Source organism: Pelmatolapia mariae, linkage group LG7 (genome assembly GCF_036321145.2).
Source record: "Pelmatolapia mariae isolate MD_Pm_ZW linkage group LG7, Pm_UMD_F_2, whole genome shotgun sequence".
In the NCBI taxonomy this organism is placed as follows: domain Eukaryota; kingdom Metazoa; phylum Chordata; class Actinopteri; order Cichliformes; family Cichlidae; genus Pelmatolapia; species Pelmatolapia mariae.
The window spans coordinates 51,364,322-51,382,878 of NC_086233.1; the positions used below are offsets into that span (position 1 = coordinate 51,364,322).

Genomic DNA, 18,557 nt, shown 5'->3' on the forward strand with positions numbered 1-18,557 from the left:
GTTAGATTTGTTCACAGTGTCCCTCCACTTCACATAAACGCAGACTGCAATTTTTTGATTTTGCTTTTTAAATAATTATCATTATCATCATCCTTATTATTATTATTATTATTACTTAGTTTCAATGACAATAGATGGATCGAAAAATATTTTTACAATTAAACGTCACCAGACTGTTTAACATGCACCGGAAGAGGCCGGTCAGAGTTGAAAGGTCTCCCAAGTTTTCCATCGTAACGCTAAGCTAATAGCTGAAGAAGCTTTCTCTCCAATTTATAATTAAAATGTCAGCTTCAGAAGAAAACACAGAAATAGCCACCCCGTGTGTGCTTGTCACTAGCTGTGACAGCGAGTTTAAAGAAGAAGAACTAATCAAACGTAAGTTAAGGTGAAAATAACATAATAGTAAGGAAGCTAACGTTAAACAGAGCTAACTAAGCGATAGCATCTGGAAGCCCTTTTATGTCTTTTTCTCGGGTTAATAGCGAATTTCTTCAAGGCGTCTAAGCCATTTTATGTCCTTTACTTTCGCCAGGCTGATATACAAGCGATATGGTAATGCTAATTAAGGTTAATGCTATTCCTGTAGCTTGAGCTTTCACCGTGAGAAGCTTAGCTTGACGTCTTTGTTCGTGTAGATCAACAGATTTGTTTTTGTCTCAGAAATCCTCAGTACGAAGACTTTACCCGAGCCGACAAAGCGAGAGGAAACAGTGGTCTGGTACCCTTGGACCATCAACAACAAGTATTATACGGCAGATGTCAGTCTCTGTGTTGTATCAAGCACTTTTCACATGTCGTCAGAGATTGCCCAGTCCATGCAAGCTTTCATCGCTTATTTTGACAGCAAAGCGGTATGTGACATAAGAAGTTATATTTATAAGTCTAAACAGCACGTTTCTTCATGCCTTTATATCATCCATTATGTTTGCAGAAAGATGGGCTGCAAAAGCTACAACCTTGGATACCGGTAGTGGAAGATCTTGCGCCAGAGGTGCTCATCCTGGTCTGTGACAGAGTCTGTGAAAATGGTCAGTTTTTTCTGCTCTGCATGTGGCTTGCAGAAAACACTGTCTTACATACAATTTGTGGGGGATACAACTTCTAATTTATGTTGTAGGAGTCACCAGACATGAAGCGCAGCAGTGGTGTTTGGCTCATGCATTTGAGCTCGTAGAACTCAATCCTCAGGAGCTCCCAGATGAGGATGGTGAGTTTCTCAAATGGGAGAAATGAGCAGTGACATCACCCAGATTTATATCTCAATTCTTTGTGTTTTGATAATATTTTCACCCGCATTCACACTATTCTGTTTTCTCTATCAGATGACTTTCCAGAATCCACAGGTGTAAAGAGAATTGTTCAGGCTCTCAATGCAAATGTGTGGTCCAGCGTGGAAATGAAGGATGGTTAGATGACATAACCTTTTATTTAACTACTACATACTCTGTGTATGCATGTATGGTATGTGACAGTTTACATCTCTAACAGGGCACAATCAGGGCTTTGGTCTGATGAGCAGTTTGGTGGCTTCCAGACATAACAACCCACGCACCTGCCAAGATCCACCAGTCAGTGGAGTTTTCCTTTTTTGATATTGATCGATTTATTTAGGTTTTAATAGTCTTTTTTTATGCGTTTTCTTGCTTGCTTGCTTGAATCAATACAATTTCAATTTATGTTTTTTTTTAAAAGTCGTTTTTGTGGAGGCATGCTGATCCAAGCTGTTTTATTTCTTTGGTAGTCTTCCAGCTTACCAGTAGAGGGCACCGTTAACAATGAGGAGCCTAACCATACAGAAAGTACTACAAATACAGACACACAGGAAGAGGCAGTAGTTGGTAAGCGAATGCCTTGTGATAGAATTTTTTTTTTACTAAGTCGTGACTCAATTTTTCTCAGATTTCTCAAAATACTGCTGCTGGCACTGTTAGTTATGTGTATAAACATACAGCACATTTTTTGATCTCCCTCAGATGCAATGACTGATTTGGACATTCAGGAGCTCGCTAACCTCACAACTGGAGATGTAGATGTTGATCATTTTGAACGCCTTTTTACCAAATTAAAGGAGATGAAAGGTAAATGGGGGGATTTTAAAAAAGATATGCAAATCTTGTTTTTTATTTAATTTTTTAAATTTAAAGGTATGTTGTCCCTGTGGAGGTTAAATATTTTCTATAGAGTAGAGACATTTGTCTCACTTTGAATAGCTAAGTGAGCATCTTTAATGTATTTAGCTTTTGTTTTTAATTATATTTTCAAAATAGTTTGATGCATTTCAGATGATTACCTTAACTAATAAAAAGAAAGTGATTATGATAAAAAGTTTAAGCCCCCATGGTCCATACTTTGTAAGCAACACATCTTACCATTCTTGTTTGTTGGATTTTCACCCTTTCTTTGCAAACATCTTTCAGTTTTTTTTGTCAGATCTTTGTTCCGTCCTGCACAGCTTCTTTAAACTCCATCAACTGTTGAAGATGTTTAGCTCAGGAAAAATTAAGAACCACTGACAAATCTTCAGTGTTCGTTTCTCAGTAGTCGTTGTTGGATTTTAAAGTGTTTTTCGGATTGTTAAAATGTTGTTAAACAACATCATCTTTTTTTATCTTGAGCTATTTTTTGCAGACACTGCAGTGCAGAATTTGTGGTGTATAATTGAATCCATCCTTCCCTCTATCTTGTGCCAATGGCTGTAACACAAGCCATCCACCCATATGCTTAACAGTTAAAGAGATCATTAGGTTTATTTAGATGTTCATTTGAAAACTTCTGATGCTTTTAATTATCTCTTCCACGAAGGTCATGGTTGTACAAGTAGATTAAAGCACAGTCTGCTCAATTTTCCTGAAGTTCCTTTGTTTTCATCACAGGGTTTTGATTCTTGCAATCCTACGAGTAGATTTCTTAAAAAAAAATTTGTTTTCCAGACGTCACTTTGATATCCCTCCTTTCTTGTTAAGTACAGTAAATCAGTTCCATTAATTCCAGTTCCAGCTGAGTAAAGGCCTTCTTAAAGCCATATCCTGAATTGTGGGCATAAAATTTTTAATCTTCAAAAGACAAGGCTCTTACTTAGTAGAGGACCCAATGGCTGATTATTGCAGGAATAATATTTTAGGAGTCAGAATATGTATCAAGTCTTGAAATGTGCATTTCCCGAGTTTCCAGAACAGTAACTATGAACAAGCCAAAGCACAGACAAGCTAGTTACCTTCAGGATTTCTGAGAGCACAAAGATTTTGGAATACTTACATTGCACAAAAACTCTTTCAAGGTTTCAGGAACAAACAAACAAAAAACAACAAATCAACTTTTCATCAGGAGTGCTCAAATATTTGGATGCCAGTGCACCTGATGTCATTGTGGCTGACTGATGATTTTGGTCTTCTCTTATTTTAAACCTACAGACAAAGCTTCTTCATTACCCCACGAGCAGAGAAAAGTTCACGCAGAAAAGGTAACTTTTTTTTTCTTTAGAGTGTTTTAATTTAACCCTTAATTAGTTCAATACATGAACTGTTTACCCACAATCTGCTTTCTAGGTGGCAAAAGCATTTTGGATGGCCATCGGTGGTGATGAAGATGAGATAGATGGGTTATCATCGGGAGAGGAAAGCTAAAAGTAGCTGGCTGTAACTTGGACTCCTTTCACCTGATCCTCCTGTTTTTCTTGGGGCTTCCACAAGATTCAGCATCCCGTGACATCCTGCTTGCACTTGGAAAGTGGAGATGCTTACAGATGGCACTGTAGGCATTGGTATATTTAGAAACTGTGGATTCTTAACATGAAATGATGTATTGAAAAAACAGATGGGATTTCCTGATTGCAAGAAAAGCAAATGAGTGGCCCTGATCCTCAATCTACTCCCCTGGGTTCCTCACTATACTTTAGCCCTAAGTGAACCTCAGCACGTGATGGTGTTGATGGTGGGGAAAGACATGAAATGTATGTGGTTTGTGTATTTGTTATTAGGTACATTGATACATATATTTTAAAGGTAAATGATGTGCCTTATCCTAAAAAGACATATAATGCACACTGGAATAAATTAACACAAAACCTTGTGATTTTAATATTTAGTGAGTATGGTTTATTTGTTGTGAACACTCACATGGGTTCACAATCTCTATTCAACTTAAATAAAAGGATATATGTGTATTGTGCTTTGCGATTAACTCTGCAGTAAATAAGTAATATAGATGTAGTGCAGTGGGGGAGTTTCTAATATTTTATCAAGCCTTAATGAGTAGAGAAGCACATTTAAAAATATACTATACCGTACATACATACCATCACAAACTATGCCGTTTAGCAAAAGAGTGTCGCGTCACCTCTACGGGTTTTCTGATGATATCACTTATTACAGGACACTTATCAGCTTTATGTATATCAATTTCAAATTTTTGTCACGGTGTATAATAGTGTTTCAACAAGCAACTTTACTCATTGGTGCAGGGTCACGTATGAGAGGCAGAGTGTACCCCAGACAGGTCGCCACCCTAACACAGAAAGGGTCAATTTAGTGGTACAATGAATGCACCAGCTGCTGTGAGGCAACACTGTTCTTTTTACATTTATATTTCATACATAATTCCTTTTACAGAGAAGCAGCCCTCTTTTTACTGTTTTGCAATTTATTAAAATTTCACAGATAATTCTAGACATTTGAGAACAAATATTAGTCTACATTAAAAAACAAAACAAAAACATAAGACTTGGATCATAAAACCACTAAAAGAATATCAAGGAACTCAAGTACTGATACAGACCTACCACATATCTAATGCACTGTGTAGTACAGTGTTTCCGTTCAGCGCCATGTAACTCCTTTAAATAGATTACTTGGTGACTCAGTCTTATGTACTGTGAGTGAGTGCAGGATTAACATGGTGACATCTTAGACAACAACCAAGGACAGTGAGCATATTACACATGCCTTATATTGTAATGTACATGTAATATACAGTATTTAGTGGACAAGCAAATTACCACAACCATTAAAGTGACACAGTAAACTTGAAATGCATCATTTACCCATAAGGAGCATAGTGTACCATTGGTTAACAATTGATAATACATAAGACGACCTGCATTGTTGTTTTCACTCCACACTGCCAACAACAGATGAACACAACCTTGGTCACTGTACACTTCATACTTCAAGTCACATGGTGTCCAGATTCAGTCAGTCTACTATAATGACTCATCGAGCCTGTTATCAAATAACACTAATGGTTGGTACAGTATTCCTGTGCCACACTTCAGAACCAACTCACCTGAAAAGTTCATCTAAGTAGTCTTACTGTGAATCCACCCATGCCAGAGTTCACTTTGATCCACCCTTTCAAGCAATGGATGACTAGCAGATTACACAAGCTATAAATATTTATGTACAATCATATTTAGGCAATAAGAAAAATATATTCTCATGCAGGACAATATGCAAAAATAACTTAGAAAATGTCTCTTTCATTGAGCAAAATACTTTTAATACAAGGGCTCTATATCAGAAACACTGATGCAGTTTTTTTTTAACTAGACAAAATACCAATTCACTGATCAGATAATTGGTTTCTTTATTGATCATAAATCAATAAAGGAAAGTACCTTCTACTTAAAATATTAATGAAATATATTCTGTCACTATAAATAACATTTCTCATGTTAATTTATGGTTTGTTTAATAAATAAGCTTCCCAATTCAGTGATTGCTGGGACACTAAAGGCTTATTCATAATATTGATTAATTCATAGAATCAAAAATGTTTTAAAACATGTCGATGGCCAAGTTGAAACTGCATATCTTCCAACTTGGAAAACAAACATTTCAGTCTCCTTTGTGAAATGTCAAGTTAATTAACAGGAAGGATGGACATAATATGTAAAAGAATAATCATGAAGATGCATTTCTGTCTTCTGAAAATAATAAAAACCATAAAAATGTCCTACAATGATCATGAAATTGAGACACTAAATGACACTAAAGACAGTGCTGTACATGTGATGAGAAATGTCAAACACAGCAGGGGAAATGCTGTTTCTGTGGATTGATTCCTATGGGGGGTTTGAGTGTGGATGGGAAGGAGGGCTGCTCCTAGGACACACTAGAGCAGTGGATGCTGGGGGAGCCCATCTGTGTGAGGACCTTGTCCAACCACTGAAGGGGACCATTAAGATGTAGCTCTATCCAGCAGGGGGTGCTGGTCACTGTCTGACGTCTGCAGAACACAAAGAAGGAAAGCACACATTTCTGTCATTGCTGAAGGTTTTCTTCTATACTATATTATAACAGTCGTTGTCTTATAGCTTATACAGTCCATATTTTTGGAAGAATTTCCCGAACAGTGATGCCAGCTCTGGGCTATTTCTGAAGCCATTCAAGTATCTCCGAGGATGTTTTTCTCCAAGGTGTTTGGTGCCAGAAATACAACACGCACCATTCATAGTCCAGTGGGAATCCCCCTTCCAGAGGCAGTCAGAAATATGTCCACACCCCACTTCATACCCCCCTCACTACTGCATGCCTGCTGCATTCTTCCTCCTCTCTTACAGAGTCACAGTTACACCATCCCCCATCACCTTCTTTTCCTGTTAAAAGTCGGCTTCAGTCAACAACCCAAAGTCATGTTTTTCTTCTTTTATTCCTCACTTCTCCAATTATGAATGAAGATATGTTTAACAACCTCTTTGGAATAATGTGCATTCATTTGTGTAATAAGTTCTACAATGGATTCAATTGTCTGCATGTTTCCCAAACAGAGGGAAACTTACAAATTCTTTTCTTCCAGCATTTTACTGCCTAATAAACAAAATGTTGACTCACTGAACCTCAATTTGATTGTATATGCAGTGTACAATTTAAGTTTCCACATCACGTTTAGGAAAAAAAAATGCACTGCAGAGACTTGAAAAACATGAGTAATACGAGCCACTCACTAGCTGGGTCAGTTAAATGTTAACTTGTCTTCTGACCTCTAAGCAGGCCATCTACCAGCCAAAATACTTAGTACACTGACATTTATTAACTACCTGTAAATGACCTAACCAGAAAATGACATTTATTTTAATCACTACACAACCTCTACCATTTCCGAACACCATATTACACATTTGCGCCACTACAACATGACATCAGTCCTTCTCACGTATTACTTTACTGTCAGTCAAATAATAAGCAAATGTAACAATCTCTTATACTTTGTAAGTAATATAAGAAAAATAGTAAAATATTTACCTGTACTCAGCTCCCCAACCCTTAACAAAACTCATCCGAATAGTACACATCCTGGTGAGTTGGTAGACTGCCTCAAATCCCTGGTTGACTGACTGAGAGAGCAGCGCAGCAAACTCCTGGTTGTTGAAGATCTTCAGGTTGCAGCCTAGCAACAAAATATTTATTATCAGGTTTACTAGCACAGAGAATAAAAGAGATGTCAGGGGCAGAAGAACACAGTTATACACAGTCATACTCTGGTCATATTGCCTTTAATGAGTTTGTGTTTGTATGCACGTTGTGCTGACCTGGAGGTATTTTGCACACAGTGGCAGGATGCCACCCATAGCGCTGGTTGCAGTTAGGACTTTGGACAAAGATGGCGCTATCACTGAGACATTCTGCAAACACCTCACCCCCGATGTAGTATAACCTCACACCCCGACCTGGAAAAAGAGGAGAAAAAAAAAAAAAAAGCTAGCTCAGAATAAAACAACCTTCACATATAATCAGAACAAATTTATGCCGTCCCTTCGAAATACAGTTAATACCTATGTGTCTGCGTGTGAGTTCTACTCCTGAGTTGCGGTTGACGTTTGACAGCAAGCCCAGACAGAAGCGTTCGGAGTTGGAGGGGTCTGTGAATCCATCTACTGTAAGGGAGGGCTGGGAAGCGTGGAAGGTCTCTCCAACACGCTGGTTCAACTCATAATAGGAGATGGAGCACCAGAAGGCAGATTCACAATATGTCACAGGTTGAAAGTCTGGTAAGACAAAGAGACATTTACAGGTTTAATCTAGTTCCATGATGAAAGAATTAAATAGTTGAACAGCTTTGTCATCAAATTGATGCTGAAGGTGCAGCATCATGACCAAGTCCTGACAAGGTTTCCTTTGGTTCCTCTCCAAAAGCTCTTTCCCATGACCTTCATAACCTCAGCCAGACATGAAATACCTTTCTTAAAAAGCAAAACAAAACAAGGACCTCCTAGTTTGTCTCCACATAGAATAACCCGCCAAGCAGACATTTACTGCATTATCTTAAAGCTGCGTGTAGCTGGTTTTTCCACACATAAGAACAGAGCAAACACAAAGACTCCATTCATACCATACTTACTGCCCTGAAGCTAAGCCAGACACGATCCACTCACTCAAGTGTGTGCGTACATTGCTCATCAGTCTCATAAACAGACATTCAAACACCCCCCCCCCCCCCCCAAATAAATAAATAACATAATGTTCCCCACAAATAAATAAACAAACCAACAAAAAATCAAGGATAGTAATGCAAGTGATGCATTGATCCAATGCAGAAGTGTCATAAAATACAGTTGCTTCAATGGCTGCAACAAGAGAGATGGATTCCCATGTGAAAATGTTTCACTTAACAGCTAATTTGCACCTTCTTAACAACTGTAGTAATGACAAAATTTTGTATACATGTTTTTTTCTTAATATATCTTATATAGTGAATTGTTTTGGAGACTTTAAAATTAGGTGTTTAGCCACTTTGAGTGAGAGCTAGGGCAATAAAAGCAATTACAGCCACTATAGCTGACTGCTAGGCTTCACCTCTTCTAATTTAAGTTACTGAAATGTACCTTTTGACTTTAATTGTGGTGTGTGTAGTTTTTGAAAGATGACAATGGAACTGTCTGACAGATAAAGTACCCTGCACGGTAGTACAGACTGTCCACAAAGTTTGTGCTTCAGTTGTGGTGACTGGAATTGTATTGCACCCATACAGTTTATTGAAGTATCCTGTTAGCCACATTTGTTGGTGTTGCTGTCTAAATATGGTCACTTGTGACCAAAAAAAACCCAAAAACTGTTGTGTGTGTTAGCCAACACCAGGATCCCAGCCCCAGTGTCCATTTACATCCATTAATGGAGCAGCCAATAGAGCATAACTACATACCGCTGATACAAATGCTTCTTTACCATTATAAATTAATAATCTGCAGTTCAGGTGTACATGATGATAGTGACTATCAGCCAGTGTCTTTCAGCATTTATTTAGGTATTAAAGGCTGAGCACAAGCATGTGTACAGTAGAGTTGTGGCAAGTTTTCATACAACAGTGACCATTTCAGACTATATAAAGTCATTATACATCCGTGTTTTATCATGTGGGGCGATTGCCCTCTTGAAATAAATTCAATAAGTGTTCATTTTACATTTAGAGATTGGGATCAGACTAAAAATATTGAAATATGACCAATTACACTAACCAAATAAAGAAAATCAGAAAAGGGTAGTTACCTTGTAGAAATAAATAAAGACCACTTAGTGTTTGAAAAAATTCAGCCTTCATGTGAATTCAAGAGAAAAAAGCAAGACTAATTAAATTATTGTCATCCATGCTAGTTAAGGAACCATTTTAATGGTTTGAAAACTAAATGGCTCTTTTGCCAACTTCTCATCTCTACTTTTCCAAATACGGACAAACATATGGAGGAAAAAAAAACAGTTAAATCCCTTGTGCTACTCAAATTTGAATCAAGCACCACACCTCAAAATCATTATGATAGCTTTGACCATTCAATTTGTTTTATAGGCTCTGTTGCATGACACACTTGACACACACTTTAGTGATGACAGGCTCTAGCACATGAATTAAGTGCAAATATTCTATTACAGCACTTGTACTTTTAATGATATCATTACCTACAGGTTTGACTTTGGTCATAACTGGAGAACCATTTATAAAGTTTCTTTATAAATATGTTATTAGCAATTTTTTTCCCATTCACTATTTGGCAGTTCTGTTACTGCTCAGTTTTGTTATACATACATATATCTTCGAGGGTGTAATAAGCTTTTTCCTAACAAGCAAAAACTTCAAATCCAGATTAAACACTGGATTTTAAACGAATGGCTAATATTTCTATTGGCGCACATAACTTAAAATATGTCCAGGAGCTAAAGCTGAGTAAACTTGACTGACTGATGTCACTTACCAGGATTATTGTTTGCAGGGGATACAGGATTGGGTGACAGGCTGGGTGAACCTGAAACAGAGTGGTAATAGAAGGTGGGTTCATGACCATTATAAGCTGTAATTAGAGTAGTATAAGCTTAAGGTGTGTGTACAGTCAGGTGACTCACTTGTGTCCATGCTGTGGTTAAGCTGGTGATCATTTGTCTCACCATCTTCACTCAGGTACCCTGGTGGGGGAGTTTCTGTAACACATGGGTTAAGCACACACCGTTGTTCTTTTGCGTGTTTAAACTGCTTCTATGATACAACATATTTTAATATAATATAAAAACCGCACTCAGGAACAACATTTTTGGGGCATGAGCCACAAACTAAATCATCCCTGAGAAAAATAATTTAGCGACCGAGTCAAGAATGAGTGGGACGTGTTTTTTGTTTTTTTTCCCTCACCAGGAATATAGTTGTTCTGGGGCTCAATGCCAGCGGGAAAATTGGTGTTTTCAGGGATGGATGGGCTGTAGTCATCCAGTGGTGGGAACTCGGCAGGGATGTCTGTATGTCGTGGCACTAGAACGGGAGGCAAAACTGGAGACAGTGGATCAGATCAGTTCTGTACCCAGCTTGGAGAAAGCTTTAATTTAACTACAATCATGTGGAACACGTAGCAATTAAGAACACTCACTTGGTGTCTCCACCCTCTGGTAGTGATAGGGGTTGACACATACTTCATCCTTCTTGGTGTGAAAGGCAAATTCACAGTGGTCGGCAGCTCTGAGTTCATGGTGGGACTGCAGATCCGGCCAGCGCCACAAGCGGCAGTAGATCACATGAGGAAGACCTTTTCTGTGGGAAACCTGCAGACGTCCATCCAAAGACCTGAAAGACATCACGGTCGAAATATAAAACATTGAGATTAAATTTAGTCACTCTGTGCTGCTTTACCCTCAATTGTTACTCTAAAATATTTTTCATCTTCAATACAGCTCACAAAATATGTCCAAGAACAAAACACGGCCCCAATTCTACTGACACCTGGGTTAATAATATCAGAATGTAAATGTCTATTTTTACATTTGAAGTGGAAAAGGCCAACCATGAAGCAGTTTTCGTTAAAACTAATAATAATATTTAAGTACTTAACCTCCTAAGACCCGAACTCTTCTACAGCATGCATTTTTAATTTATCTTTGATATTTGGGCATATTGGGGCCTGATGAATGTAAAAACAAAGAATTACCAGATTTTTTTTTTTTTTTACCAAATTTTCGTTTCTAAGAAAAATGAGAGCCACAAATGAGGATATTCGTTTAAAATTTCAATAGAACAGTAGCAGTATAATGTCCTCATAAGTGGATATCAGGCCCTTGTAGAGCAAAATTGAGTATTTGGGTCTAAATAACCAAAAATGTGATGTCCACATATGTGGACGCCAGGTCCTAGGAGGTTAAGGTACCTTTGTAGTGTAAACCTATGTATACCCTCATGTAACTGAAATTTAAAAAAATGTAAAGGAAGGATTGTATTGGAATCTCAGTGTGGGGTAACTTTTTGATGACTTAACAACATTTCAGTTTATTGTAGAGCTGTGCAACATGAAAAGTGGTTTTCATTCTTTGACCAAGTTTTAGGTGCACAAATAAATTTTTTATGTATTAACTTCTTAAAATGAACAGGAAAAACTTTTTTTTTTTCAATGATGATTTTTCTGACCCATCGTAGATTCTGCTGTGCTGTCCTTCCCTCAACTGTGAATGGCCTAATGACCTAAGTGCCAATCACTCTGCTTCCTGTCTACACTCACTGCTGATTGGAGTGATCCAGCACACAAAGTTGATCAGTGAATCTACTTGGGCGTTGCCCTTTTTAAGTCCAGCATGTATGTTCCTTTGCACTGTGATTTAATGTAACCCACCAACCTTCTGGGTCTCTTGAACATTGATTTAGTTGTTGATGTTGCAAGACACTAAGAAGACGTATGTGTCTTTAAGGTACTCTACTACCTGGGATAACAGACACTAATAACACTGTTTTAGAGACGTAATAACAGACACTCTGCGCACATTGTGCACATATTACTTGTTCTTTTGTTATTCACATTATGGAAAAAGGTGGTATTTTCTTTTTCATTTTCAACATTCACATGACCTACTGTCCCTCCAGCTCGTCCCTCTTGAATCACAACACAATGTGGTTCATACATCTTATTTTGAACAATAAATATCCTTCCCAAACCCAAAACCAGAATAGAACCAAAATCAGGTTCTATCCTGATTCTCTCCACCCTAGCTGAACTAAGACATAACACTAATAAATAACAGCTCCAATTCTGACAAGGTTTTGTTATTTGTTTTTTTTTTTAAAGCCACCTGGTGAGAGACAGGCATGTTCGAGAAACTGCCACAATGTCTTCAGTCTGTTCATGTAATTCCAGACCCACTCGATGTTAAGATAGAGCTGGGCGATATAAGAATTTTTCATATCACGATATGTTTTTTTCATTTCAGGCGAAAACAATATATATCACGATATAAGCCAAATAACTATATTTGTAAGATTTAAATGTGCCGTTGCTCACGAGTAAAATGTGAAATAATCTGCAGCTTGTTTTGATTTAAATATTTATTTCCCATAATAAGTTCAACAGGGTAGATGTACTTAAGGAACATGAGACTTCAGTTTCAGATAAATAAAGGCAAATATTGCAAACTACACAAAAGGCAGCCGCTAAAGCGTTTAAGTTTCAAAATAGAACAAACAAAACAGACTACTAAATTGTCAATTCCACTTAAAAACAAAATTTTAATTCTAAAAATAAATCTTAGTTCGTTTTACAGAAGAACAGACAAAATTGACTAACTTTTGTCAATATCAAATAAACTGAGAACTAAAAGGAAATTGTCAATCTCTCCTTGTTGTATAGCTTAGCTTTTCAAACTGTTTTAACAGTTACTTTAGTCTGACAAAAGCCAAATGACGAATTAGTGCTTTCAGTCAGAGATTGAGCATGCACTGGTTTATTGTATTTCCAGACTTGCTTTCGGCACAATTTACAGTGCGCGTTACTCTGTTTTTTGTCAGACTTGAAATAACCGAAATACCTTCACACTACGGAACTTCTATGGCCCTTCCGTTCGATAAGCTCTCCGGAATTGGAACCATCATCGGTTTTTTCTTCGGTAACCTTCGATCACGCTCTCGGTTGATTTTTCTCTAGTCGGCAAACTCATTTCCTTCATTACCCGGGCGGCCCGGCTGCAAAAACAAATACACATGTGCGCCTTGGCACTTGTGCTGTACGTAACAAGTCACGTGACGTGACGCTGCGGCTGTGATTGGTTCGGTTCTGCACTACTTAATTTGGATTGGCTGGTTTTTTTTTTTTTCAAGAGGACAAGAGAGATGAGGCCTATCGCAATAGTTTAATTTTTCTATCGAGAAAAAGTTATTTTGCAATACATATCGTTATCGTTCTATCGCCCAGCTCTATGTTAAGACCAGAGCTCCTTGAAAGCAATACCATCTGCAGGACACATTCTGCAAGACTGTTTTTGTAACAGCTATACAAGAGTCTCAAAAATGTCCTCTATTTTAATGAGGACTGTAGATTCTTGTCATTTTTGTAGCTTCATGTAGAGATGCTCAGTGAGACTGACACACAAGGACCCAGTGAGGCCCAGTTAGCAATGCAATACCTAAAAGGGTGGTTTTATCTTTCAGTCATACAAAACAGACCACAGAATTTTAATGGTTTAGGATAATGACAATATCCACATTTAATTTTGTTCTCTATAAGCCTTGTTTTCACTATGCAATTTTGCCTCACAATAGGGGCAAAATCTTCAAGGAAAATGTGCAACCAGAACAGAGGATGGCACTTCTGTTTTTTCCAGTAGCTAAAATGACAAATTGTGGAACAACTGGAAGAACTGTAGAAAGGCTAAAATGAGAAAAAAAAGAGCCCCATTGTTAAAGATTGCAAATAAAGCAATGAGTGACAAAATCTCATTTTAAGATGAGTGAAAACAAGGTCCAGTTGCCAGTATTGTTACTATAATCAGTAAGTAACAGAGCCTACTTTTCATTAGCCTAATACAATCAGGTATTTAAAAAGTAGGAAGAACTCCAGTCCTCCTTATGATGACCTCCAGCATTATTTCCTGGGTCAGCTTAGGTCAGCATTTGCAAGCCTCAGCTGAGAGGCTGGCCTGGGCTAGTTTCTGTCTCCCTGGTTTGCCACTCTGACATAATGACCACTGTCACACAGCCAGTTGAGGCAACCTTCCTGTTCAACTGAATATACAACAACAGTACATCCACCAGCCAGGAAGTTAGAGCATCACACTACCAACCAAATCACACTTCTTACCAAATCACCCCCCCGCGAGTGGAAGACAAACCACTTTCTGTCAAAGACTCCAACTCCAGAAGCAACCACAACCAGCTGATTATACTACATAAATAAATGCAAGTGCAGCGCAAAGTGCCTGCATCTGCAGAAGCGCATTAAAAAATGTTAACAACATTTGTCTTTGTTAAAGGACATCTGGTGGCCTACTAGTTAAGACACACACTATATGGACCTAGGATTTCAGTATCACCAGCTGCTCAGTTTTTATTTACATCTGTTCATTTTAACCAAAACGCAAGTCCCTTCATTGCATTTATGCAGTTTTATATAACGATGCACCAATATGGAACTTGAGGGTTAATAATTCAAAATGATCCTATAGCCAATATAGTGTAATAAACAAGAATATTAACCTAACAAATGCAAGAATATGAACAGACATACTGTCTATGTCTGGTTTTATAAGATATCTTTTATCAATGTCGGGTTTCACACCATCTTAAATAATCTGGGTTGTTTCTGGCTTCCCATTATGCTTTGCCACATGTAGTTAAGCTAACCCAGATGTTTTGCCTTATTTAACCTAAGTTTTTGCAATTTCCTCTTATTTGTGGTCATTTGATAAAGAGAAATGTATTTTTTGCTTGAGTGAATGCTATCAAGGTTAAAAGTAAGTATTAGAATAATTTCATAATAGGCCAAAATGTTTTTGGATGATGCCAAAAACATTTTTTTATGCATTAACAAAACTCCATTAATTGTAACTGAATTATTTTAACAGTGGCATTAATTAAATGCTTACCTAAGGGCAAGAAACACAACCTATTACCAATATATTTGAAATCTACAGTAAACAAGAGAGGTTTACATTATAATACCAATGAACTTAACTTTTTTAACATGACCAGTTTACAGGCAAACCTTTGCAGTAAGCTCATACTTTTTACTCTACTTACTGTGGGTGCTGTAAAATCAGTCATGGATGCCAGAAAATTGTGGTGCCCTTAGTTTCACAGTTTTGACATTTTGGTACATAATAATTTCCTGCTGGTTAAGTTCATTCTAGGTGCAAGCACCTCAGGCAAGCACTTGACCACTCTAAATGCTCACAACCCCTTTCTCTCCACGCCACATTAGAGGAGGTGATGAAAGTACAGCACAATGCAGGCTGGCTGCAATACAGAATCACTGAGTCACTCTATCCCCAACAGATAGCAACACAGCTGTTATTCTGTAAAGTCTACTGTCTATGAACCCACTGACAACTTGAACCACAATCCAAACAGTGGCCCACGCCCTCCCTAGAGCCCAGAGCACATTCCCAACAACTGAGAAAAAGGTTTTAATGTAGGTTACCACCCATGCTTTGACATCCACACTTACTGTGATGGGAGACTCCCAGTTTTGTTAGCAATCAGGCCTACAAGCTGCCTTTTAGGGCTTGGAAAAAATTTCTGGAGGCTTGTTAACACTCAAAAGAAGGTCACTGAAGCTCCTTCTGTACTAATTATTAAGAGGAAAAATGTGTGGAACAGCCCTATTTGTTTTATGTGGGAACAAAAGCTAAAGAAACAAAGAATCTTTTTAAATAGCAGGCTTTGTGTTATACCAGTATCTTTACTGTCATTGCTATACCTGTAGCAACAACCTGGCATAATATAGCAGTTTTTCACTCAGTGTTCATCACTCCATAGCTTATGGTTGATCGATAGAGACATTCCATGTTCCAGTTAGACAACACGCTTATGTATTTACCAACTCCCCAATTTGTCAGTCAGCATTATCCTTTGTTCTTACTGGTAGCTGCTTCAAAGGGCTCGCCTCTAACTTGAAAAAGGTTCAACTCTGACCAGCCACTTTGCACTGCTAACCTTTAGATCAACTTTCACTCCTACATTTGTCTGAATTTCACTGACATTCCACAGAGACCCCCACTAAATTTATGCCAGTCTCTTCCCGTGGGGACACCCCTTCAGTCCCTGGGCCTCTACTGGAGGGACGGTACACCATTCTTAAAATGCTACATCTTGTTTTGGTGTTTTGATTGTGGCACTGGAGACCTGAATTGATTTGAAAGACATAGCTTATGAGTTACACCACTTTGACACTCATCAAACCGTTTACTGATCACTCATGTCAACAGGGAAACACTCATTCTGGAATTGAATACTGCCATTTTGAAATGTTTTATCATAAGATAAAGTGATCATTTAAACCAACTTTGTTTTGAGTTGTAGTAACCTTTCACTTTAAAGGGATAAGGTGACCCAAAGCATGCCAGCATAATGCCACCATAAAATAAGTAGTGGCTTAAGGTCCAAATTTTTCCTGTCACTGTCACAGGTCTCAAGGTCATGGTAACAACATTCATTGTGTTAACTCCTTACCCATAGAAAGCTGACAATGAGTAACCCTTTAATCTTTTTTATGAACTGAGTGGTTCTTTCATATTTCAGGCCTGCTTATAGAACAAAATGATTGGGCGTGCATCAGAGGTTAATGGGGATGGTCTCTGCCTATGCAGCTACACTTGGAACCCAATAGTCACAAAACCAGGTCTGTTTGGATATACTGAGGTGTCAAACCTAGTCATTAAGGGGAGATCTTTATAAGGGAAAGGGGCTACTTTTTGTGTCCTCTGATTGAAGACTGTATACAATAAGTAAACACATTTACTTATGAGTAAACATATTTAACTGCACACATGCACTGAGTTGTCTTAACGCTTAAAAACACCTTCCTAATATTGGGTAGGACCCAGCATACAGACAAAACAGTTTGGGGAAACCTCTGGGGATGTCCAGGACTGTCTGGCACCAGGACACTGACAGGAGACGTTTTAGGCTGGAATAATGTCTTCCTTTATCAGGCCTGTTCTTGCCCGCTGATGCTTGATTAGATTGGAAAGAATCCAGGGAGTGTGATGCCAGGTTGAGACATTTGGGAACTGCTTTTTTATGTTGTGGAGTGTGTCCCTGCTTAGGGATTCCACCGCCACCAGATGAGTGAGGTAAGTAATCATGTTTAAGATGGTGTTACATGTCAAAGTGCTGTCCGCATGAATCCCAGCAACCACCAAAACACTGCAGTCTGACAAAATGATCAGAATTACGTATTTCACTAAGGATTTTTATGTTGTGCCTAATCAGTCTACTTCTGTGCACTCATTCAAAGCACCGGTAAAACAACTATGTGGCTCCAATGTGATGTGTCACACCCAGTGAGTCCACCTCATATGTCTGACAAATTGTGCAGGTCTAATACAGATGGGTATCCCATATGGGGAATCCCAAACTGGACTCTTATTATAACTTTCCCAGAGCACAGACACACACAGTCTAAACATCCTCTATGAGTCAGGCTCCAGCTTAGCCAAACCACTCCCTCTCCCGTTTATCACATGTGTGAACTGTGGACATATTTATGCAGCACTAGTTACCATGTCAGCAGGTGAAGCTAGCTCGGAGATGTGACAAACACTCACTACTACAGCATTGCTTCCCAATTACATGCTGCACAGCTGGTCTTACTACAGATCATATCGTTGCGCAAACTAATGCTGGAAAATAACATAACAGACTCTAATATATGGGTTGAAACACACCATCTTATTCCTTTAACGCTACCAGGCAATTATATATATATATATATATATATATATATATATATATATATATATATATATTTAAGACCGATGAGTACCAATTGTGTGCTCCCTATCTGCAGAACAAAATTGTATCTATTTAAAACGGGTTAAGATGATAAGATGATAGAGCTAATGTTAGCTCTAAATACAATGCACGATTGTTTTTATTCTGGCGGCAGGTCCAATCAAAATCCATGTCATAACATCAAACGCTTTATGTTGTCTTTGATGTGGCAATTCGCCAGTTTGACTTAAAATAAAGCTGCTTTAAATACAAACATCTGCTAATATCAACTCAAGCTAACTACCTAGCTGCTTGGGCTAACGCTAGCTGTCACCAGCATTAGCTTGCTAGCTCACTTATTCAGAGGCAGTCAGTCAGCGCTCTGTCTTTGTCTTTAC

At 38.2% G+C, this 18,557-nt stretch overlaps 2 protein-coding genes across 4 annotated transcripts in view; one reads left to right on the forward strand and one right to left on the reverse strand.

Moving 5' to 3' along the window:
• The first annotated feature begins 202 nt into the window (after positions 1-202).
• aagab (alpha and gamma adaptin binding protein) lies at positions 203-4,051 on the forward strand. Its single transcript, XM_063479601.1, has 10 exons — positions 203-378; positions 664-854; positions 935-1,031; positions 1,121-1,210; positions 1,326-1,409; positions 1,492-1,571; positions 1,745-1,841; positions 1,977-2,081; positions 3,414-3,463; positions 3,549-4,051. Exons 1-10 carry the CDS (start codon positions 285-287, stop codon positions 3,624-3,626), a joined length of 966 nt encoding a protein of 321 aa, XP_063335671.1. The 5' UTR covers positions 203-284; the 3' UTR covers positions 3,627-4,051.
• Positions 4,052-4,214: 163 nt separating this feature from the next.
• LOC134631351 (mothers against decapentaplegic homolog 3-like) overlaps positions 4,215-18,557 on the reverse strand; it is a 284,592-nt gene continuing 270,249 nt past the window's right edge. Inside the window, exons 2-9 of one of the 3 annotated variants that reach the window (XM_063479600.1) lie at positions 10,844-11,037; positions 10,612-10,746; positions 10,329-10,403; positions 10,181-10,231; positions 7,772-7,984; positions 7,529-7,666; positions 7,242-7,386; positions 4,215-6,225 (exon numbers count right to left, since the gene is read on the reverse strand). In XM_063479600.1, coding sequence (XP_063335670.1) covers positions 6,102-6,225; positions 7,242-7,386; positions 7,529-7,666; positions 7,772-7,984; positions 10,181-10,231; positions 10,329-10,403; positions 10,612-10,746; positions 10,844-11,037 — 1,075 coding nt within the window. In that variant the 3' untranslated portion in view covers positions 4,215-6,101. The remainder of the gene's footprint in view (positions 6,226-7,241; positions 7,387-7,528; positions 7,667-7,771; positions 7,985-10,180; positions 10,232-10,328; positions 10,404-10,611; positions 10,747-10,843; positions 11,038-18,557) is intronic. The other 2 variants (XM_063479599.1, XM_063479598.1) reach the window with 2 other exon arrangements.

What these genes read in the sequence shown, in the direction of transcription:
- aagab (XM_063479601.1), top strand. Translation starts at nt 285, where the DNA reads ATGTCAGCTTCAGAAGAAAACACAGAAATAGCCACCCCGTGTGTGCTT. An exon ending in GCACCTGCCAAGATCCACCA is followed by an intron (nt 1,572 to 1,744) that starts GTCAGTGGAGTT and finishes TTTCTTTGGTAG; the next exon opens with TCTTCCAGCTTACCAGTAGA. An exon ending in GAAAAGTTCACGCAGAAAAG is followed by an intron (nt 3,464 to 3,548) that starts GTAACTTTTTTT and finishes TCTGCTTTCTAG; the next exon opens with GTGGCAAAAGCATTTTGGAT.